Below are 21,663 nucleotides of genomic sequence, written 5' to 3' on the forward strand. Positions count from 1 at the left end.
CTCAATCCAATCAATGAGAGGACAAAGTCAACCCAATCTGGATACTCCTCCTCCCTCACTATGGAGAACATGTTGTGAGTACCACAATGGGTGTGGCAACAATCCGTTGTCTAATGTTCTATAGCTCCTTGGGTTACTTATTCTTAGTCTCCCTGCCATTTTTCCTCCGTTGGTAGCCATTCGTTGCATTGAGCCGAGGTGGCGCAGTGGTTAGGGTGCAGTACTGCAGGCCACTTCAGCTGACTGTTATCTGCAGTTCAGCGGTTCTAATCTCACCGGCTCAAGGTTGACTCAGCCTTCCATCCTTCCGCGGTGGGTGAAATGAGGACCCAAAATGTGGGGGCGATATGCTGACTCTGTAAACCACTTAGAGAGGGCTGAAAGCCCTATGAAGCAGTATATAAGTCTAACTGCTATTCCTATTGCTATTGCTATTGCTTTTATTTTGTCACAATGCATGGGAAACCCAATAGTATTTCTGGTAATACAGAATTATCTGTTCTTTGTTAGCTACGCAGTTTCCTTTTCAATGTTTTTTAAAGCAATATTCATCTTTATTAGGACAGGCAGGATGAGCAAGAGGGATGTCCAGATGGAACACCGTTGCTCATAGATGTCACCTTCAGATTTCAAGAACTATTCCACTTTCAATATATCTTACCCGATATTGAAGCTGTATCTGTAGTATCTGCAAAGTCTGTGACTTAACTATCAATACCGATTTAACAACTTGACAAACAAAGATGCAATTAAAAAATTGAGGAGCCGGGTACTGCTTCATGCAGCCGTTCTACGAATGCAGATTAATATCATAATTATTTTATGGCCCCGTAGTTAGTTCTTTCAGATACAGCAAACCCAATTGACCATGAAATGAAATTTCATAGTTAAAATGCCTCTTTTATGTTTTTTTTTTATTGCAGTCATTTTAAAAAAAGGGGGGCCTCCGAGGAAAGATCATTCATAAAATATACAATTTAAATAAAGGAATTTTATTATTAATAAATATTTATCACTTTAATAAAGTGCATATTTTAAATAAGTAATGACGGGCATGTATCAAGGCGGCCTTGAAATATAAATTTTAATATTCGGGACGATGTTAATCTTAAAAAGGCAAAGGGAGCTCAGTAAAAAATCTGGTTATTTTTAGTGGATCGTTTTTTCCTGCTTAAGATTAGTGTGAGAAGAAAATATTGGTAGCTCGGGGTTTAACTGTGGGGTCCTTGATGCTCTCTGCTTTTCTTGCAGACATTTCCTTACCAAACTATGTGACATCATCAGTTCCACAAGGAGATAGGGTTTGGGGAACGGAAAAGGAGGAGAGAAGGGAGAATGGGAAGGAGAGGAGGAGGAGGAGGAGACGACAACTGTGGGGTCCTTGATGCTCTCTGAGCTTGATTGCTTTTCTTGCAGACGTTGCCTTACCAAACTATGTGACATCATCAGTACCACAAGGAGATAGGGTTTGGGGAACGGAAAAGGAGAAGAGAAGGGAGAATGGGAAGGAGAGGAGGAGGTGGAGGAGGAGGAGAAGGAGGAGACGACAACTGTGGGGTCCTTGATGCTCTCTGAGCTTGATTGCTTTTCTTGCAGACGTTGCCTTACCAAACTATGTGACATCATCAGTTCCACAAGGAGATAGGGTTTGGGGAACGGAAAAGGAAAAGAGAAGGGAGAATGGGAAGGAGAGGAGGAGGAGGAGGAGGAGGAGGAGGAGGAGGAGGAGGAGGAGGAGGAGGAGGAGGAGACGACAACTGTGGGGTCCTTGATGCTCTCTGAGCTTGATTGCTTTTCTTGCAGACGTTTCCTTACCAAACTATGTGACATCATCAGTTCCACAAGGAGATAGGGTTTGGGGAACGGAAAAGGAAAAGAGAAGGGAGAATGGGAAGGAGAGGAGGAGGAGGAGGAGGAGGAGGAGGAGGAGGAGGAGGAGGAGGAGGAGGAGACGACAACTGTGGGGTCCTTGATGCTCTCTGAGCTTGATTGCTTTTCTTGCAGACGTTTCCTTACCAAACTATGTGACATCATCAGTTCCACAAGGAGATAGGGTTTGGGGAACGGAAAAGGAGGAGAGAAGGGAGAATGGGAAGGAGAGGAGGAGGAGGAGGAGGAGAAGGAGGAGGAGGAGACGACAACTGTGAGGTCCTTGGTGCCCTCTGAGTTTGGTTTTTTTATTTTCTTTTCTTTAGGTTGGTATTAACATTTATTAAAATAATGCTATGGGCTAATAGAAGCAGCAAAGAACCAAAGAATTAAAACGCAAGTTCTGTAAAAATCCAACTGAAAGCCAAACAATGTCTAATTTATTCAATCCAGTAGCTAACTAAAAGCCTAAGAAAGACAACAACACTCTCAATATAATCAAGTACCACAAAGCAATTAGCACGTTTCAGTTATCAAAACTATGGGTTCTGCATTTTTTTGCATCCTTTTCTCCATCAGGAAAAAAATTATTCTGAAAGTTATATAACATGGTTGCTTTCCGTGCAGGCAATTTCATTACCAAAATAGTTAACATCATCCGTGCAAGTTTTGAGTTGTACATCATCCATATCGCTCTATTTCTTTGCTGCAATAAAATAGATACCATAGATACCCAAAAGACTGAGAAAAAAAATAACATAAATATATATATCTTCCTACCATATGTAATCCATTGCTCTGGATAATGCCGTCTTGTTCCACCAAGTTTCGAGATACGGTAATAGAAGGTAGATCCAAACTCTGGGGTGGAAACTGAGGTGTGAATTCATTTCCTTGCCCTCCCAACTGATCACTGAGGCCTTGAAAAGGCAGGAGGAGATCACCCATCCCTAAATTCGTGGGATCCAGTTCAGGGGGTGGCGTAATTGGTGGGATCTCAAACTCTTCATCGCCAAGGCTTGGAGTGTGGAACGTTTGCTAGAAGAAAAATAAATAAATTCTTCGTTACGATTGCACAACAACAACGAAAAACACAGTTTATTTCGTGACCCGACAAAAGTGCGAACGTCATAAGCGCGCCGACAAAACTGCAGCGCTAAAACCGCGATGTCAAAAGCGCGCCGACAACAGCGCGCCAACAGAAGCACGATTTAAGGTAAGGTTTAGAGTTAGGTTTAGGGTTAGGTTTAGGGTTAGGTTTAGGGTTAGGGTTAGGTTTAGGGTTAGGTTTAGGGTTACGTTACAGCGCGCTTCTGTCAGCGCGCTTTTGTCGGCGCGCTTTAGGGCTAATTCATCGCTCATTCGTCGCGCGGTTTTCTTACCGCGCTTTAGACACCGCGGTTTAGTCAGGCGCGCTTTTGTTGTGCGCGCATTTGTGGTGGAACCATTTATTTTATGATAAGGACGTTTAAATAATCATAGTCAAAAATGGAGGTATGATGATGGTAATATAATAAATATCCGAGTTAAGATATTGGAGTTAATATGAATTATATTTGATGACGGTGGAAGAGATGCACAAAAGCCTTTTGTAACCAACTGATACACTTTCTACAGTATGTAAAGAAGGAGGATTTGTATGTTTGTTTTGAAAATAAAAATATATTAAAAAAACACAGTGTAAAAAAATGTCTATAGAGATTCTCAATCATCTAGGTGCTTCCCCCCCCCCAAAAAAAAAGGTAACTGGGTGTTTCCTTGTTTTTCTCCTTGAAAACATTTCGCTTCTCATCCAAGAAGCTTCTTCAGTTCAACAATTATTTCTTCTTCTTCTTCTTCTTCTTCTTCTTCTTCTTCTTCTTCTTCTTCTTCTTCTTCAGAACGGAAGAGGCTCCTTGGATGAGAAGCCATCTTCAAGGAAAAAACCCAAAGAAAACCCAGTTTCCCTTTTTTGGCGAGGGGGGAAGCAATTTTGGGACATCGTTTTAAAAGAGAATTCTTTTATACTCCTCACAATCTGAGTCTCAAATTCTCCTCTCTCTTTTTTAATTGTAAGTCACAAATGTGCAGCCCATTTCACATCTGCCCAGTTCTTCAGATCCTTCAGATTAAAGACTCAACTCTCATTATCATATGGCTTTAATGATGTATCAGTATTAACTGTTTTTTAATGCACACTTAATTAGCAACATCTGTCTTTGTTGTTGGAGGGAACCTCGCCTAGCCTGGGATTTTTTTCTTTCAGCTGGAGAACAAATTGCCACTTTATTGATATATTAGTAAAAACAAAACAGCACAAGCAGCTTACAAATTGTTCTGACACTACTATAAATGCTCCCAATTTTGGTAGTTGCACATATGTGCTAGTAGTAAAGACTTGTAGCTCATACACATGAAAGTTTAGAATCTTATTTCAAATTCCTTCTTATTCCATTTATTTACAATAACAGGCTGTATCATATTACGGGGATTGTTACAGTAGTCAAAGGGTTAAAACGCTTGTCGTTCAGAAGGTTGGCAGTTCGGCGGTTAGAATCCCTAGCCCCGCCTAACGGAGTGAGCTCCCGTGACTTGTCCCAGCTTCTGCCAACCTAGCAGTTCGAAAGCACGTGAAAAATGCAAGTAGAAAAATAGGAACCACCTTCGGTGGAAAGATAATAGCATTCCATGCGCCTTTGGCGTTTGAGTCATGCCGGCCACATGACCACAGAGACATCTTCGGACAGCGCTGGTTCTTTGGCTTTGAAACAGAGATGAGCACCGCCCCCTAGAGTCGGGAATGACTAGCACACTTGTGCAAAGGGCACCTTTACCTTTATAGTAGTGAAAAGGTTTATTTACTACAATGGTTCCTAAAAGGGGGTGCCTGGATTTTGTTGACCTGGAACAAGATACAGATAGTCCTCGGCTTACAAAAATTCATTGAGTGACTGTTTGACATCACAATGGCACTTGCAAAAAAGGGACATAACTGTTTTCCACACTACCGTTGCTCCCTCCCCACGATCACATGATCAACATTCAAATGCTGGGCAACTGGCATGTACTTATGACGGTTCCCCAGGGTCATGTGATCTCATTCTGTGACCTTTCTTACAAGCAACGTCAGCTTCACTGAACGGCTTTTTCACCCACTTAACAACTGCAGTGCTTCGTGTAAGAGACCTGGCCAAGAAAGGTTATAAATGGGGCAAAAATCAATCACTTTCTTGCTTAACCACATAGATTTTGGGCTCAATTGTGGTGGTTAAGTCAAGGATTGGCTGTATGTGAGTGTTAATGATGAGGTCTCTTCTGGAAAAAAACACCAACAACACCTGTTCTGGCCCAATACTCACACATGAATTTCTACACTCAAATTTACACTACTCAATTCACAACAGGTGGAACATCCATCATTAAGTTGGAGTTGGAGTTTGGAGTGTATTCAATTTGTAGGCCACCCTATTCCCAGAAGGGACTCAGGGCGGCTGGAACAAAGCCAAGGGAGGGGAAATTACAAAAAGTAAGACAAAGACAATCAGACAATACGAACAATTTAAAAGCACAACAGACACAGCAGATTCGAGTAGGCGGGGGGGGGGGAACTCAACCCCAGGCTTGCTGGGACAGCCAGGTCTTCATGGCCGTCTGGAAGGCCTGAAGGGTGGAGAGGGTCCGAATCTCCACGGGGAGCTCGTTCCAAAGGGCCGGGGCAGCCACAGAGAAGGCCCTCCTCCGAGTAGTCGCCAGCCGACATTGGCTGACAGATGGAATACGGAGGAGGCCTAATCTGTGGGATCGAATGGGTCTGTGGGAGGTAATCGGCAGAAGGCGGTCTCTCAAAGTATTAAGTGATACCAAGCATCCAAAGTGCAGTGATTGTGGGGGTTGGGCGCGCAATCGTCAGAGCTTCAGGGAAGTCATAACGTTGACCAATCATAAGTCAAGGACCATCTGTCCCTTGTTAATTACCTGTACCTTGTTGTTAAAACATCTATGGGAGCTTTTGAGAGATTCTTTTGACCAACACAGAAACATCACTCTTCCATTGTTCCAATTCATCTACTAAGATGTAAATAGAAAAGGCACATTCTAGATCCACCCTTCACAGCGATGTCATCTAATGGGACCCAACAGGCGGACCTTGTCCATCACAGCTCCTACCCTCTGGAGTAGCATCCCAATAGAACAGAATAAAATAGAATAGAATAAAACTGAATAGAACAGAATAGAACAAAATAGAACAGAATAGAATAACAGAGTTGAAAGGGACCTTGGAGGTCTTCTAGTCCAACCCCCTGCCCAGGCAGGAAACCCTACACCACTTCAGACAAATGGTTCTCCAACAACTTCTTAAAAACCTCCAGTGTTGGAGCATTCACAACTTCTGGGGGCCAGTTGTTCCACTGATTAATTGTTCAGGAAATTTCTCCTCAGTTCTAAGTTGCTTCTCTCCTTGATAGTTTCCACCCATTGCTTCTTGTCCTACCCTCAGGTGCTTTGGAGAATAGCTTGACTCCGTCTTCTTTGTGGCAACCCCTGAGATATTGGAAGATGCTATCATGTCTCCCTTAGTCCTTCTTTTCATTAAACTAGACATGCCCAGTTCCTGCAACCGTTCATCGCATATTTTAGCTTCCAGTCCCCTAATCATCTTTGTTGCTCTTCTCTGCACTCTTTCTAGAGTCCCAACATCTTTTTTACATCAAGGTACCAACAAATCCCCTATCCTATATAGGCCTGATTATTTTTTTAACCCAGCAGCGTTCGGTTAGGAAGTGGGAATTTTATTAATCTGTTGGTATATCGAGATCTGGATTGCCGCCGTCATCTGTTATCTAGTACATTGAGTACAGATTCATTTTGAGTTGGGTGCCCTATACATTTGATTAATGTCAATCAATAAACACAGCTGTTAGCTTTTAGAGTGGCAAGCCCAATATTTTCAGCTGACAGTAAGAGTTTTCACCCAACGATAGCCAGTAAGTTCTTTTGATTATGAGTCCATCAATCTTTCAGTTATGCAGCCCTAGTTAGGATGAAAAATGTCCCATCCAGCATTACAGATAAACAACATTGCTACTCCACAACTATTTTTGAAACCACTGTAGTTATTTTTTTGAGGCTTCTGCACAGCCACAATTTTGAGGCTTCTGCACAACAATCTCCGATTGTTTTTCCAAATCAGTATCACAGTGAAGCCAAATAAGCTACAACCCAAAACACTTAAAGAGTTTGAACAATTGAGTCCAAAACCCACAACTGAGCCTCAAACCCAGAGCTTTAATAAAGATATTGACAAGTCCAGGTATTGTGTTGTTTTGGGGAAATGCCATAGTGTGTATGGCCAGAACAGATGGCGTTGCCAAAAACTGCATGGCCATCTACTTTGGTATTATTGACCAGAAAAAATCACGGCTCTCTCCATCTAGTGACCTGGAGCTGAGCTTGAATTAAAGGACTTTACCTTATGTATTATTATTATTATTATCGCAACAACAAAATTGCATTACAGCGGCTAGTTGTTTCGCCGGATTTGGCATTGATTACTAGTCGGGCCCCACCCAGGGGCCTAGGACATCGTAACGTATTTTCGTAATATGCGTGCGGATCCAAGCAGTGCGGCTTTTTGCATTTGACTGATGGTGATTTTGTCAATTTTTAACTTTTTAAAATGTAATTCCAGTGCTTTTGGAATAGCACCACCCAGTGTGCTGATTACCACTGGAATTACCACTGCTGATTTGTGCCATAATCGTTGAATTTCGATTTTTAAGTCCTGGTATTTCGCGATTTTTTCATGTTCCTTCTCAACGACCCTGCTATCACCTGGTATTGCGATGTCTATGATTGTAACCTTGTTTTTCTCAACCAGTGTGATGTCTGGTGTATTATGCACCAGTATTTTGTCCGTTTGTATACGAAAATCCCACAAGATCTTGACCATCTGATTTTCGGTGACTTTTTCAGGCTGATGTTCCCACCAGTTTGTTGCTGTTTTCATATTATAATTTTTGCACAAATTCCAATGGATCATTTGTGCTATTGAATTGTGCCGCAATTTATAATCAGGCTGCGTGATTTTTTTACAGCAGCTGAGTATGTGATGATGATGATGATGATGATGATGATGATGATGATGATGATTACTACTACTACTAACTACTACTACTACTACTACTACTACTACTGATAGATAGGGTTTGTTTTGTTTTGCTCAGCCTACAATTTTGCTTCCAAGGAGGGCCCGCAATTTTGCTTCATGCATTATTTACATTGTCCGAAAGAGCGACTTAATGCCAGTTAATTTAAAAATGATACGTTCGGTGAAATTTTTCTCATTAAAGGGGCTAGAAATTGTCATCCTTCAAACCGTTAATGATGATATAAATTAATAACTGCTTGAGAGAAGATGGGAAACGAAACGGGAGGAAGAGAAAAAGGGGGACTCCTTTCGCTTGCCTATGAAAAACTGTCAGCTGTCATTATTACTCTCCCATCAAAGAGGGGAAGGCAGGAGGCAGCCGTCTGCAGAAATAAAACCATCTCGGGGAAAATCAAGCAGGCTCACAAACACACACACACACACACCACATGGGCACAAATATTACAACTTAATCTCAGTCCCAAAAGCTCCTTGCTTTGCATCCGGGAAGATATTTATTCCTGTTTCGATATTAAAAAAAAAAGGGGAGTGGGGGAAAAAAGAGAGAGAGATTCATAATCCACACACTTGAAGTTCACCAACACAAAAGGATGCATCGGAAGGCACTTGGCTAATAAAAATAACCCTATGGCTACATTTTACAGTTGGGGTTGGCAGGAAAACCTGCCCGGTAACAGATGCAGTGATAATTTGTGACTCATTTGCTACCCCATTACGGCTTAATGAAATCTAACATATCGCATTAACAATATGGATAAACACTCGTTCCTGAGATCTGGCATTTGACTGTCTTCATTACCATCGTAATTATCATTTGAAATATTATTTCAATAAATATTTAAGGTGCTCCAGGATGGGTTTTTTTTTTGTTTGTTTGTTTATTTTTTTTAAAAAGGGAACAAAAACGGGGCGACAGCTTTTATGAAAACAGGTCCAGCTTTTAGCAAAAACAAACAATCCACTTCAATTTCTCAGCTAGGTTGATTTTTTTTTTTTTAGGACACAAGCAAACTGGCGGGCATTAGATTGAAATGCAATATAAGCTTTAAGATGCGGCAAGCGGAATGTTGAAAATGTTACCTAGTATTGTAGACTTGGTAACCAAATTTACCCATAATGTGATGACTGCAAAACAGCTATCCGCAGCAGAATATGAGACAGATGATAGATAGATAGATAGATAGATAGATAGATAGATAGATAGATAGATAGATAGATAGATAGAGGTAGGTAGGTAGGTAGGTAGGTAGGTAGGAAGGATGATAGATAGATAGATAGATAGATAGATAGATAGATAGATAGATAGATAGATAGATAGATGTAGGTAGGTAGGTAGGTAGGTAGGTAGGTAGGTAGGTAGGTAGGTAGGATGATAGATAGATAGATAGATGTAGGTAGGTAGGTAGGTAGGTAGGTAGGTAGGAAGGATGATAGATAGATAGATAGATAGATAGATAGATAGATAGATAGATAGATAGATAGATAGATAGATAGATGTAGGTAGGTAGGTAGGTAGGTAGGTAGGTAGGTAGGTAGGTAGGTAGGTAGGTAGGTAGAGGTAGGTAGGTAGGTAGGTAGATGATAGATAGATAGATAGATAGATAGATAGATAGATAGATAGATAGATAGATAGATAGATAGATAGATAGAGGTAGGTAGGTAGGTAGGTAGGTAGGTAGGTAGATGATAGATAGATAGATAGATAGATAGATAGATAGATAGATAGATAGATAGATAGATAGATAGATAGATAGATCTAGATCCATCCATCCCTGTCTCTGTCTGTCTGTCTCTCTATCTATCTTAAGAAGATAGCAATAGCAATAGCAATAGCAGTTAGAATTATATACCGCTTCATAGGGCTTTCAGCCCTCTCTAAGCGGTTTACAGAGTCAGCATATTGCCCCCAACAACAATCCGGGTCCTCATTTTACCCACCTCGGAAGGATGGAAGGCTGAGTCAACCCTGAGCCGGTGAGATTTGAACAGCCGAACTGCTGAACTGCAGTCAGCTGAAGTAGCCTGCAGTGCTGCACTCTAACCACTGCGCCACCTCGGCTCTAGGCCGAGGTGGATGACCATTTGTCTGAAATGGTATAGGGTTTCCTGCCTAAGCAGGGAGTTGGACTAGAAGACCTTCCAACTCTGCTATTCTATTCTCTATTCTATTCTATTCTATTTTATTCTATTCTATCTTCAACTGTTCTGTAGTCCTTCCAAGTATAAATTAAGTCAGACGTGGCAGTAGAATTTACTTTGCAAAAAGGAAAAAAAAAACTCCAGTAGTTGGGTTATCTATATGCTTCCCTGCAACATTATTTTATTCTGCAGCAAGTTTTTCAAAGATGGTTGTGTTTGCCATGTTTTCTAGATGTATACCAGAGGTGGGTTCCTACCAGTTCGCACCTATTCGGTAGAACCGGTTCGTCAAATCTACCGAACCGGTTAGAAGAGGTTCCACCAGTGGACCCGGAAAGCAGGCCACACCTACAGAAGAGGTTCCAAACTGTTTTGAAACCCACCACTGGTCCTTGGATATGATTATTCTACACTATCATGCTCCTATTTATAAAACTCAGGGCCTCTGTGAAAGGTAAGGATGACTACTGCGTTTGTGGTGCAATCAGAACATTGCGTGTGTTGAAGTTGTTTTAACGCAAACCAAAGATGCCTTTTAAAAAGCAAGTTGACATCCTATTCTTACGCATGCCAGTGCTGTGTGGGGGGTAATTTAAGGTGGTTCTGACAAGTGTCATCAGCATCTTCACATGGGCGGTAAGCCACTCCCATTCGGTCACATGGGTGGCAAGCCACTCCCACAAAGGAGGCCACACCCACAGAGTAGGTTTGAACAATTTTTGAAACCCACCACTGATGTATACCTAGGGTTTGACTTAAACACACACACACACACACACGAGAAGAATTAAAACTGCCTCATGCTTTGATTGCTGTAAGTCATGTGTAGATAAAATGAACCTAATCTAAATGAAGAGAAGGGCCAGTGCTGAAAATAGCCTTATTCTAAATGATTTGGCCTGCTCCTCTTCTGGAAAAGTGTCTCCATGCCTTGGAATTTGATTCTGGAGAAAGGCTCTCTTAGGATCCAGAAGGGACTATGCAATGTTTTTTTTTTTTAAGAAGGTTGTGCTGCCCATCATGATTGTAAGAGCTATTAACTTTTTCATGCTTTTCTCTCTTAAATTACTTTCTGGAAAATCCCCCAATCCTTAACAACAAAAACAACAACAACAACAAAACAAAAAAACACGCCGGTGCATGTGTTTAAATGCCATCTGCACCAAAATGTTCAAAACATTTGTTCCTTTTGATAAAAATGCAAATTTGGAGAGCTGTTGTATCAACATATAACAGCCAATGTCTGACACGGTGAATTATCACAGCTGGAATTAAATTGTCTCTGAACAGCTGCTGGCACTAGAGCCTTCATCAATGTTTGATTCAAATGGAGGAATGAAATTCTACAGAATGAAACATCATGTTGTCATTACAGATTGGGGGTAAAGGGGGGGGGGTGTTCATTACCACAACCAACACTGAATCAAGCCCTGTGCCAAGCAATCTTCCCCTTATCTAAGCGATCTTGTTGGAAGGAAAGGAAGAGAGAAGGAGGGAGAGAGAGCCAGGCATTGTTTTAAAACTATGATCATAAAAATACCGCATTGCATAGAGTCACATTTATCAGGCCCTCCAATCATTTTTCTCCTCTATAATTTTTCTCTCTCTCTACTGTTCAAGGATATAGGGGGATCTATCTATCTATCTATCTATCTATCTATCTATCTATCTATCTATCTATCTATCTATCTATCTATACCTATCACTATCACTCTCTATCTATCTCTATCTCTATCTATCTATCTCTATCTATCACTATCACTCTCTCTATCTATCTATTTATCTATCTATCTATATCTATCACTATCACTATCACTCTCTACCTATCTCTATCTCTATCTATCTATCTATATCTATCTCTATCACTATCACTCTATCTATCTCTATCTATCTCTATCACTATCACTCTCTCTATATATATATATTTATCTATCACTATCACTATCACTATCACTCTCTATCTATCTCTATCTCTATCTATCTATCTATCTATCTATATCTATCTATCACTATCACTCTATCTATCTCTATCTCTATCTATCTATCTCTATCACTATCACTATCACTCTCTCTCTCTCTCTCTCTCTCTCTATCTATATCTATCACTATCACTATCACTCTCTATCTATCTCTATCTATATCTATATCTATCACTATCACTCTCTATCTATCTCTATATCTATCTATCTATCTATCTATCTATCTATCTATCTATCTATCTGTTGTATTTGTGCTGATAAATAAATAAAGGGAGACTAGTATAGATCTATTTCAAGCTATTTCGATTTCATCAGCTAGCCATACCCTTACTGGGATTAGAACCTGTGCTGTATTGCATTTTAGGCAGATGTGTTAACCACTAAGCCACAGAGTTCTACTCCTTATCAGCTGAGCCAGGGTGATAGGTATGTATTTAAAGTTACAACCCCCGGTATGCCCAAATATGGGAGGAAGTTCACTGCTTCCATCCTCTGTCCATATAGATATATCTATATCTATCGATCACTATCTCTATGTCTGTCTATCTGTCTATATCTATCTATCTATCTATCTATCTATCTATCTATCTATCTATCATCTATCTATCTATCTATCTATCTTGCTATCTATCTATCTATCTATCTTGCTATCTATCTATCTATCTATCTATCTATCTATCATCTATCTATCTATCTATCTATCTATCTATCTATCTATCATCTATCTATCTATCTATCTATCTATCTATCATCTATCATCTATCTATCTATCTATCGATATAGATATCTGGCTCAGTGGCAGAAAAGCTTGATTGCTGACCATATGTCTACTGATCTTAGACGTTTCTGTTTACAAGGTCCATTCTGAAGTCCAACTCAGATGCTGGAGGAGTTTGCTGCAATTTTCAATCCTTCAGAACTGGGAACAGAGTTGGAAGGGACCTTGGAGGTCTTCTAGTCCAACCCCTAGCTCAGGCAGGACACTTCATACCATTTCAGACAAATCGTTGTCCAATCTCGTTTAAAAAAATCTGCAGTGATAAGAGCACCCACAACTTCTGGAGGCAAGTTGTTCCACCGATTAATGGTTCCCACTTTCGGGAAATTTCTCCATAGTTCTAGGTTGCCTCTCTCCTTGATTTAAGTTTCCACCCATTGCTTCTTGTCCTGCCTTCTGGAGCTTTGAAAGATAGCTTGACTCCCGCGGCAGCCCCTGAGATATCGGAAGACTGCTATCATGTCTCCCCTAATCCTCTATTAATACAAATGAACCAGCAAGAGAAATAAAAATAAAGCCAGACAAATTCGGCCAAGGTTTCCATTTCCATCCAAGCATGTATGTTGGTTGCCCCCCCCCCCCAAAAAAAACAGCTCGGTTTGGAACCCCAGTTACTTTTGCTACTCTGAGGTTCTTTAGAAGATTGTCAAGGAGAGGACCGACAGATTGAAAGAATAGGAATGTTGGGCTGGCAATGCCCCACTGCCCTCTTTCCAAGATATTGGTCAAGTCCGTCGCCCTGTGATCGAGGCAGACTTTATCAATTCAGATATAATGCTTCCGTTGGTCCAAGCCACCATGACTCTCTCCCAGCAAACATATAATCCTACAAACGAGCTGTGTTCCCTTTCTTTTCCTAAGAACCTAAATTGAAAAAAAAAATAAAGTGTTTGTATCTATGGCCCTAATTAGATGATTAGCGTTCAGTGAATCTGCTCTAAAATGTGTGCCTACTGTGCCTTAATTCTGCTTCCTTCTGGTTGCCTTTATGTATGTATGTATGTATGTGCGCATCAGAGGAACGCAGTGGCCCTTTGCACATATGTGCTAGTCGTTCCTGACTCTAGGGGGTGGTGCTCATCTCCGTTTCAAAGCCGAAGAGCCAGCGCTGTCCGAAGACGTCTCCGTGGTCATGTGGCCGGCATGACTCAACGTCGAAGGTGCACGGAACGCTGTTACCTTCCCACCAAAGGTGGTCCCTATTTTTCTACTTGCGCTTTTTACATGCTTTCGAACTGCTCGGTTTGGTTGAAGCTGGGACAAGTAATGGAAGCTCACTCCGTTATGCGGCACTAGGGATTCAAACCACCGAACTCCCAACCTTCTGATCGATGAACTCATCATCTAAGCCACCGAGCCACCACGTCCCTTATTTTAGCAATAAATCAGTTTAAACTGGACCCTTCACGCCCAGACCTGGTTTTTGTGCCCGATACAAACAGGTCTGCGCGCGCACACAGAGAGACACAAATGCACATTTACACAGATTTGTTTTTATCGACATGGTACGCAAGTTAACGCTCTTACAGACAACTAAATTGACCGGCAATGGTAAAGTGTCAGGTTATTTTCTCTCTCATTAAAGACTTTATTTTGTGCTCTGTAAAACACAGAAAATGTAAGCACTTCGCCCATCATCTATCGAAAAAGGCTGCAAACATTATAAAAGTGAACAACAAAATTACAGGGTAAAGCAAAGAGTGTTTGTCGGGGGGGGCAGAAAATGTGATGCTTACCTCATTCGTTGCAAAAAATGCGTTATTTGCTTCTGCCATATTCATATAGTTATTGTTGCCAAACTGAAAGGAAAAGCAGGCTATTATTAGTATATTGCACGATATTGAATTGCGCTGTATTTTCACCGCGTAATACACCCTGGACAATGTAAAGGTTGTAAGGACAACTTTGATGCTAACGCTATAGGAGTAGGGAGAATTAATTTGGCACACTTCTCGCACTTGTCAGGCTTCAACAACTCTTAGATCAGATGTTCAGCTGGAAATTCTGAGCACATCCGCAGGCCTTGGTTGGTCTTTCTTAAAAACTCTTAATTGTTTAATTGTTCCTTCTAGAACCGTTGTATCCCAATATATCTTTACCATTTTTATTTTGAACCAGCTGATAACCTGGCGCTGCGCAGGTATTTATTCACCCCAACCCTCCTTCTGTGAAAGTCGCTGCCGCCATTTCTAATGTTGGATTTTGCCCTTTACCAGTGGAAGCCCCCTCGTGGAGTACCGTTACCATGGCAACTCCACAGCGCTGTACAGTAGAAGCCATTTTAAGGCACAACAGGCTGTATCTTAACAGAACACCCCCCCGGGGGGATGTGTTAGGGGTGTCTTACCCCCCACAGTATTTGTTTCCAGAGGGTAAGTAATCTGTGTATCAAGTTTGGCCGAGCCGAGGTGGCGCAGTGGTTAGAGTGCAGTACTGCAAGCCACTTCAGCTGACTGCTAGCTGCAGTTCGGCGGTTCAAATCTCACCGGCTCAAGGTTGACTCAGCCTTCCATCCTTCCGAGGTGGGTAAAATGAGGACCCGGATTGTGGTTGGGGACAATATGCTGACTCTGTAAACCGCTTAGAGAGGGCTGAAAGCCCTATGAAGCGGTATATAGGTCTAACTGCTATTGCTATTGCTATTGTCTGAAATTGCTTACAGCGTTCCAGAGTTATGTTGCAAAACACATACACACACAGCCATTTTTTTAATATATAGACAATAATAATAGATAAATTTGCCCCTCCCTTTCAGCCGAAGCCATTTTGACAGCAGTCTATATATAAGGATAATAATGCACATAAGGCACGATTAGATGTGTGCAATAGTCATAAGATTATGACAGCATGGAAAAGAATCCCAAAAAGCTGAAACTCACTAAGTAGAACTTCCAAACTTGTTATATCAACATCGGGCAGAGTTCAGATTCTTCCATACTCAATACAAGTAGTACAGATAGTCCTTGACTCGCAACCATTCATTCAGTGACTGTCTGAAGTTACGACGACAATGAAAAAAGGGATTTATGGCTCTTTTTCACGGTTCCACCACAAATCCATGGTAGACTAAAGCGCGCTCGACGAAAGCGTGTACGTGACGTCATCACAGCGCGACGAAAACGGCACGCTGTGAGCGGTAAATTTAATATTAACACGAAAACCTTACCCTAACCCCCCCAAACCTAACCCTAAACCTAACCCTAAGCCTAACCCTAAGCCTAACCCTTAACCTAACCCTAAATCTAACCCTTAACCTAATGCTAAACCTAACGCTAACCCTTAACCTAACCCTAACCCTAACCCTAACGCTTAACATAACCCTAAACCTAACCCTAACCCTTAACCTAACCCCAACCCTTACCTTTATGTGAATCGGCTTGCTTTAATTTAATTTTAATTTAATTTATTTTTAATTTTATTTGTCGCGCTGCTGATGATGTCACGTACGCGCTTTGATCGGGCGCGCTTTAGTGGACCGCGGTTTTGACGGGTCACACTTTTTCACATTTATGTCCAATGCAAGGTCCCCATTACCAGGGGATCAAAATTCAGACGTTTGGCAACTGACTCATTTTTATGACCGTTGTTGTATCCTGGGGTCATGTGACCAACTTTTGTGACCAGCAAAGTCAAGGGGGAAGCCAGATCCACTTAACGAGCATGTTGCTAACTTAACGACTTAGGTAGTGATGTACTTAACAATCGGGGCACGGAAAGTCATAAAACGAGGCAAAACTCTCTTAACTGTCTCGCTTAATGTCATACATTTTGGGGGCAATTGTGGTCGTACGTAGAGGATCACCTGTACTTTGTTTTACATAAATATATATTTTATTTCTTATTATGTGTATCTACCACACATTTTGCTCCTGCAAAATAGCGTATGCACTTTGTACACACACACACACACATGCATATAGACACTGATGCACAATTTTATTACAGGCAGTGCCCAAAGCTAAAGTACCATTGAAGACAATTAGTATAAAGTTAGCAGAGTGACCTCTTGTTAAGGGAAATTATAGAAATAAAATATTAAGTAAAATTTAATAAAGCTCTCTCTACGTCTTACAGTACATATGTGTATAGTCAAGGCTGTGGTTTTCCCAGTTGCAGTGTATTACTGTGAAAGTTGGACCATAAGGAAGGTTGAGTGCCAAAGAATGGAGGCCTTTGAACGCTGGTGCTGGAGAAGGCTCCTGTGAGTCTCTTGGACTGCAAGGCGATCCAACCGGTCAGTCCTAGAGGAGATCAACCCTGACTGCTCTTTAGAAGGCCACATCCTGAAGAGGAAACTCAAATGCTTTGGCCACCTGATGAGAAGGAAGGACTCACTGGAGAAGGGCCTGATGCTGGGAACGATGGAGGGCAAAAGAAGAAGGGGACGACAGAGAATGAGGTGGCTGGATGGAGTCATTGAAGCAGCCGGCGTGAGCTTAAATGGACTCCAGAGGATGGTAGAGGAGAGGAAGGCCTGGAGGAACGTTGTCCATGGGGTCGCGATGAGTCACGACATGACTTTGCAACTAACAACACAACACCACATTATATGGCAAATCTGAAGATTATAAAACGAATGCACTGAGTTACTGAAATTGTTAAGCAAATTAACGATAGCTAAAAACAAAAGTTGCATCATATTTAATAATGAAATTGTGATTAAACGTTTAAGCTGTGTGAGTGATAGAAAGACAAGTATAGAAAGGTTAGGTGAGAATTTAATTACCAACTCCTTAAATTACCTCCTCAATTTAACCCTGAAGAAAGACAACACCGTTGAATCTCAAAACATCAAATACCTGCTTTTGTTTTTGTTATTTTGGGGTTTTTTTTAAATTATTTTAATTTGAATTGCTAAATTTTATTAGAAAGTTACATTTTACTCCAAAGTTAGCAATAGCAATAGCAGTTAGCAATAGCAGTTAGACTTATATACCACTTCATAGGCCTTTCAGGCCTCTCTAAGCGGTTTACAGAGTCAGCATATTGCCCCCAACAACAATCTGGGTCCTCATTTTACCCACCTCGGAAGGATGGAAGGCTGAGTCAACCCTGAGCCGGTGAGATTTGAACCACTGAACTGCTGAACTAGCAGTCAGCTGAAGTGGCCTGCAGTACTGCACTCTACCCACTGCGCCACCTCGGCTCTATGCGAGGAAAGACACATCCATTTACAATGTTTGTTATACTGTATCACTTGTGCTGAGAAAGTCACACACAACTACTTACAAAAGTGTGATTGGACACACAAGGAATTTGTTTTTGGTGCATAAGTTCTCAGTGTACATAAAAAAAAATGCAAAGGCTCTTTTTTACATAAAAACATAGAGTCTCTTTTTAAAGATTTTTTGTAGATTTTTGCAACTCTTGTCAAGTATTGGGACAAAAAAACCAAAAAGGTGGAATTCATTTTGTGATGTCTCTACTACTCTTCATCGTCCTTAGCCCTATATCTTAACTTCAACTTTTTTCCCACAGTAACTCATCCTTGAGATTCATTTTATCTCAACATTTCAGAAAAATACGCAGCAAACAGAAGAGGTTTGAAAGACCAGGGGCCACAAAAATGTAAAGCCTCTTGTTCATGGCAAGTATGTGAGGAATTTTAATAAAAATCGGTAGCTGGGGCGTGAGGACGTACCCTTCGATTCATTCCTGCGCTGTTCTTTATGTCTTTCCCTTCCAAAGTTTTCTGGCAAAAAAACTTTCAATGTACAGTTCATGACCATTTCTGCTCCGTGTTCTTCATGGAGATGTAATCAGAATTGAAGATTGCAGTTAAGCACCAGATGTATGGCAGATCAAACATTGTGGAGATCAAATGTTTTGATTCGTGTACCCGACAAATGCGCGCACGACAAAAGCGCGCTGATAAAACCGCGGTGCAAAAACCGTGACGGCATCAATGCGCCGACAACATCGCGCCGACAGAAGCGTGATTTAAGTTAAGGTAAGGGTTAGGTTTAGGTTTATGTTTAGGGTTAGGTTTAGGGTTAGGTTTAGCGCACGCTTCTGTCGGCGCACTGTTGTCGGCATGCTTCTGTGCTCATTCGTCTGCGTGGTTTAGAACTCGCGGCTTTGTCACCGCGGTTTCATCGGGCGCCCTTTTGTCGGTGAACTGTTTTGATTGACTACTGGAAACAATGAAAAAAAAGCTGTCTGTTCTACTTCTATTTAAAATTAAAATTAAAACAAATCCATAATCTATAGAGAGAGCTTATTTCTAATACAGAATAATAGCAATAGCAATAGCAGTTAGACTTATATACCGCTTCATAGGGCTTTCAGCCCTCTCTAAGCGGTTTACAGAGTCAGCATATTGCCCTCAACAACAATCTGGGTCCTCATTTTATCCACCTCGGAAGGATGGAAGGCTGAGTCAACCCTGAGCCGGTGAGATTTGAACAGCCGAACTGCAGAACTGCAGTCAGCTGAAGTAGCCTGCAGTGCTACATTTAACCACTGCACCACCTCGGCTCTTAATAGAATTGGAAGGGACCTTGGAGGTCTTCTAATCCAACCCCTGCTCAGGCAGAAAACCCTATAAATGGCTGTCGAATCTCTTTTTAAAAACCTCCAGTGCTGGAGCTCCCACAACTTCTAGAGGCAAGTTGTTCCACTGGTTAATTGTTCTAACTGTCAGAAAATTTCTCCTTAGTTCCAAGCTGCTTCTCTCCTTGATTAGTTTCCATCCATCGCTTCTTCTCCTGCCTTCAGCTGCTTTGGGGAATAGCTTGGCTCCCTCTTCTTTGTGGCAGCCCCTGAGATATTGGAACACTGCTATCATGTCACTCGTAGTCCTCCGTTAATAGAAATGAACCAGCAGGAGAAATAAAATTAAATCCAGACGAATTCAGCAGGTAATGCCAAGGTTTCAATTTCCATCCAAGCATGTATGTTGGCCAAAAATACAGGTTGGTTGGGAACCAAGAGTCAATTTTGCTACCCTGATGTTCTTTAGACGATTTCTAAAGAACATCACAACTTCTGGAGGGGAGCCACTGATTGATTAATTGTTCTAAATGTCAGGAACTTTCTCCTTAGTTCTAGGCTGGTTCTCTCCTTGATTTGTTTCCATCCATTGCTTCTTGTTCTGCCTTCAGGTGTTTTGGAGAATGATTTGACCCCTCTCTTCTTTGTGGCAAACTCTCAGGAATAGGAATAACCCTTAGACTTTTATACCGCTTCATAATGCTTTTATAGCCCTCTTTAAATTGTTTACAGAATCAGCCTATCGCATCCAACGATCTGGTTCCTCACTTTACTCAGCTAAGAAGGATGGGAGGTTGAGTCAAGCTTGAGCCTGGTGGGAATTGAACTGCTGGCAGTCGGCAGATTTAGCCTGCAATACTACATTCTAACCACTGCTCCCCCACAGCTCTTAGATATTGGAACACTGCTCTCATGTCACCCCAAAGTCCTTCTTTTCATCAAACTAGACATACCCAATTCCTGAAACCGTTCTTCATTATGTTTTGAGAGCCGAGGTGGCGCAGTGGTTAAATGCAGCACTGCAGGCTACTTCAGCTGACTGCAGTTCTGCAGTTCGGCTGTTCAAATCTCACCGGCTCAGGGTTGACTCAGCCTTCCATCCTTCCGAGGTGGGTAAAATGAGGACCTGGATTGTTGGGGGCAATATGCTCACTCTGTAAACCGCTTAGAGAGGGCTGAAAGCCCTATGAAGCGGTATATAAGTCTAACTGCTATTGCTATATTGCTATTGCTATGTTTTAGCCTCCAGTCCCCTAATCACCTTTGCTGCTCTTCTCTGCACTCTTTCTAGAGTCACCACCAATTTTACACCGATGCATTGTTTTTTTAAAAAAATCTAATAACTCTAGACGGAGGGGGGAAAAAGGCCGCGATACAAATAATCCTCTGAACAGTGAACATGTGCATGTAATTAATGTAAGATCTACAACTAATCAGCTACGAATTGTATCCATTAATTAGCACTGGCCCCAGAGAAATGGCGGGGGGGGGGGGGGATCAGTAAAAACATTAGCACTAAAGTGTGCCAGCTCCTGATGAAACACAGCTCTGCTGGCATCTGAAATCAAGCAGCTGGCACTAGCAGGCCAAGCAATTTAAGAATCTTTCACCTGAGGTCTGGAGAAATGGAGACACAAAGCTTTGTCTCTCTCCTTTATCTTTTGTGTATCTCTATAAGGCTTATTATGAATGGTTTTTAATTTAGCAAATTTTTTTTTTTAGAATTTTTTTTAGAATTTTAATGAGCATTTATATGCCGCCCTTTTCCCTGAGGGGACTCAGGGCGGCTTACAACAATGGGGGGAAGGGAGTGCAAGACAAGACTTAAAAGAAAAAAAATGTGAGTAAAGAAATTAACTATAAAAACACAACATTCACTCAACATTCGGGCGGGGTGAGAATAAATCCTATCCCCAGGCCTGACGGGATAGCCAGATCTTGAGGGCTGTGCGGAAGGCCTGGACTGTGGTGAGGGTGCGGATCTCCACGGGGAGGGTGTTCCAAAGCGTCGGAGCTGCAACTGAGAAGGCTCTCCTCCGCGTAGTCGCCAGTCGGCACTGACTGGCGGATGGAATTCGGAGGAGGCCTACCCTGTGCGATCTGATGGGACGCAGGGAGGTAATTGGCAGGAGGCGGTCTCTCAGATAGCCAGATCCACTACCATGGAGCGCTTTATAGGTGGTAAGTAAGACCCTGAAGTGCACCCGACGATCAACAGGTAGCCAGCGCAGCTCACGGAGGATCGGTGTTATATGGGC

At 41.7% G+C, this 21,663-nt stretch overlaps 1 protein-coding gene across 1 annotated transcript in view; it reads right to left on the bottom strand.

The window, feature by feature from the left end:
• Positions 1-2,325: 2,325 nt before the first annotated feature.
• The window catches only part of TOX3 (TOX high mobility group box family member 3), a 74,632-nt gene continuing 55,294 nt past the window's right edge, over positions 2,326-21,663 (bottom strand). The window contains exons 2-4 of the mRNA XM_032231143.1: positions 14,650-14,712; positions 2,650-2,907; positions 2,326-2,337 (exon numbers count right to left, since the gene is read on the bottom strand). Coding sequence (XP_032087034.1) covers positions 2,326-2,337; positions 2,650-2,907; positions 14,650-14,712 — 333 coding nt within the window. The remainder of the gene's footprint in view (positions 2,338-2,649; positions 2,908-14,649; positions 14,713-21,663) is intronic.

Source organism: Thamnophis elegans, chromosome 14 (genome assembly GCF_009769535.1).
Source record: "Thamnophis elegans isolate rThaEle1 chromosome 14, rThaEle1.pri, whole genome shotgun sequence".
Taxonomy (NCBI): Eukaryota; Metazoa; Chordata; class Lepidosauria; order Squamata; family Colubridae; genus Thamnophis; species Thamnophis elegans.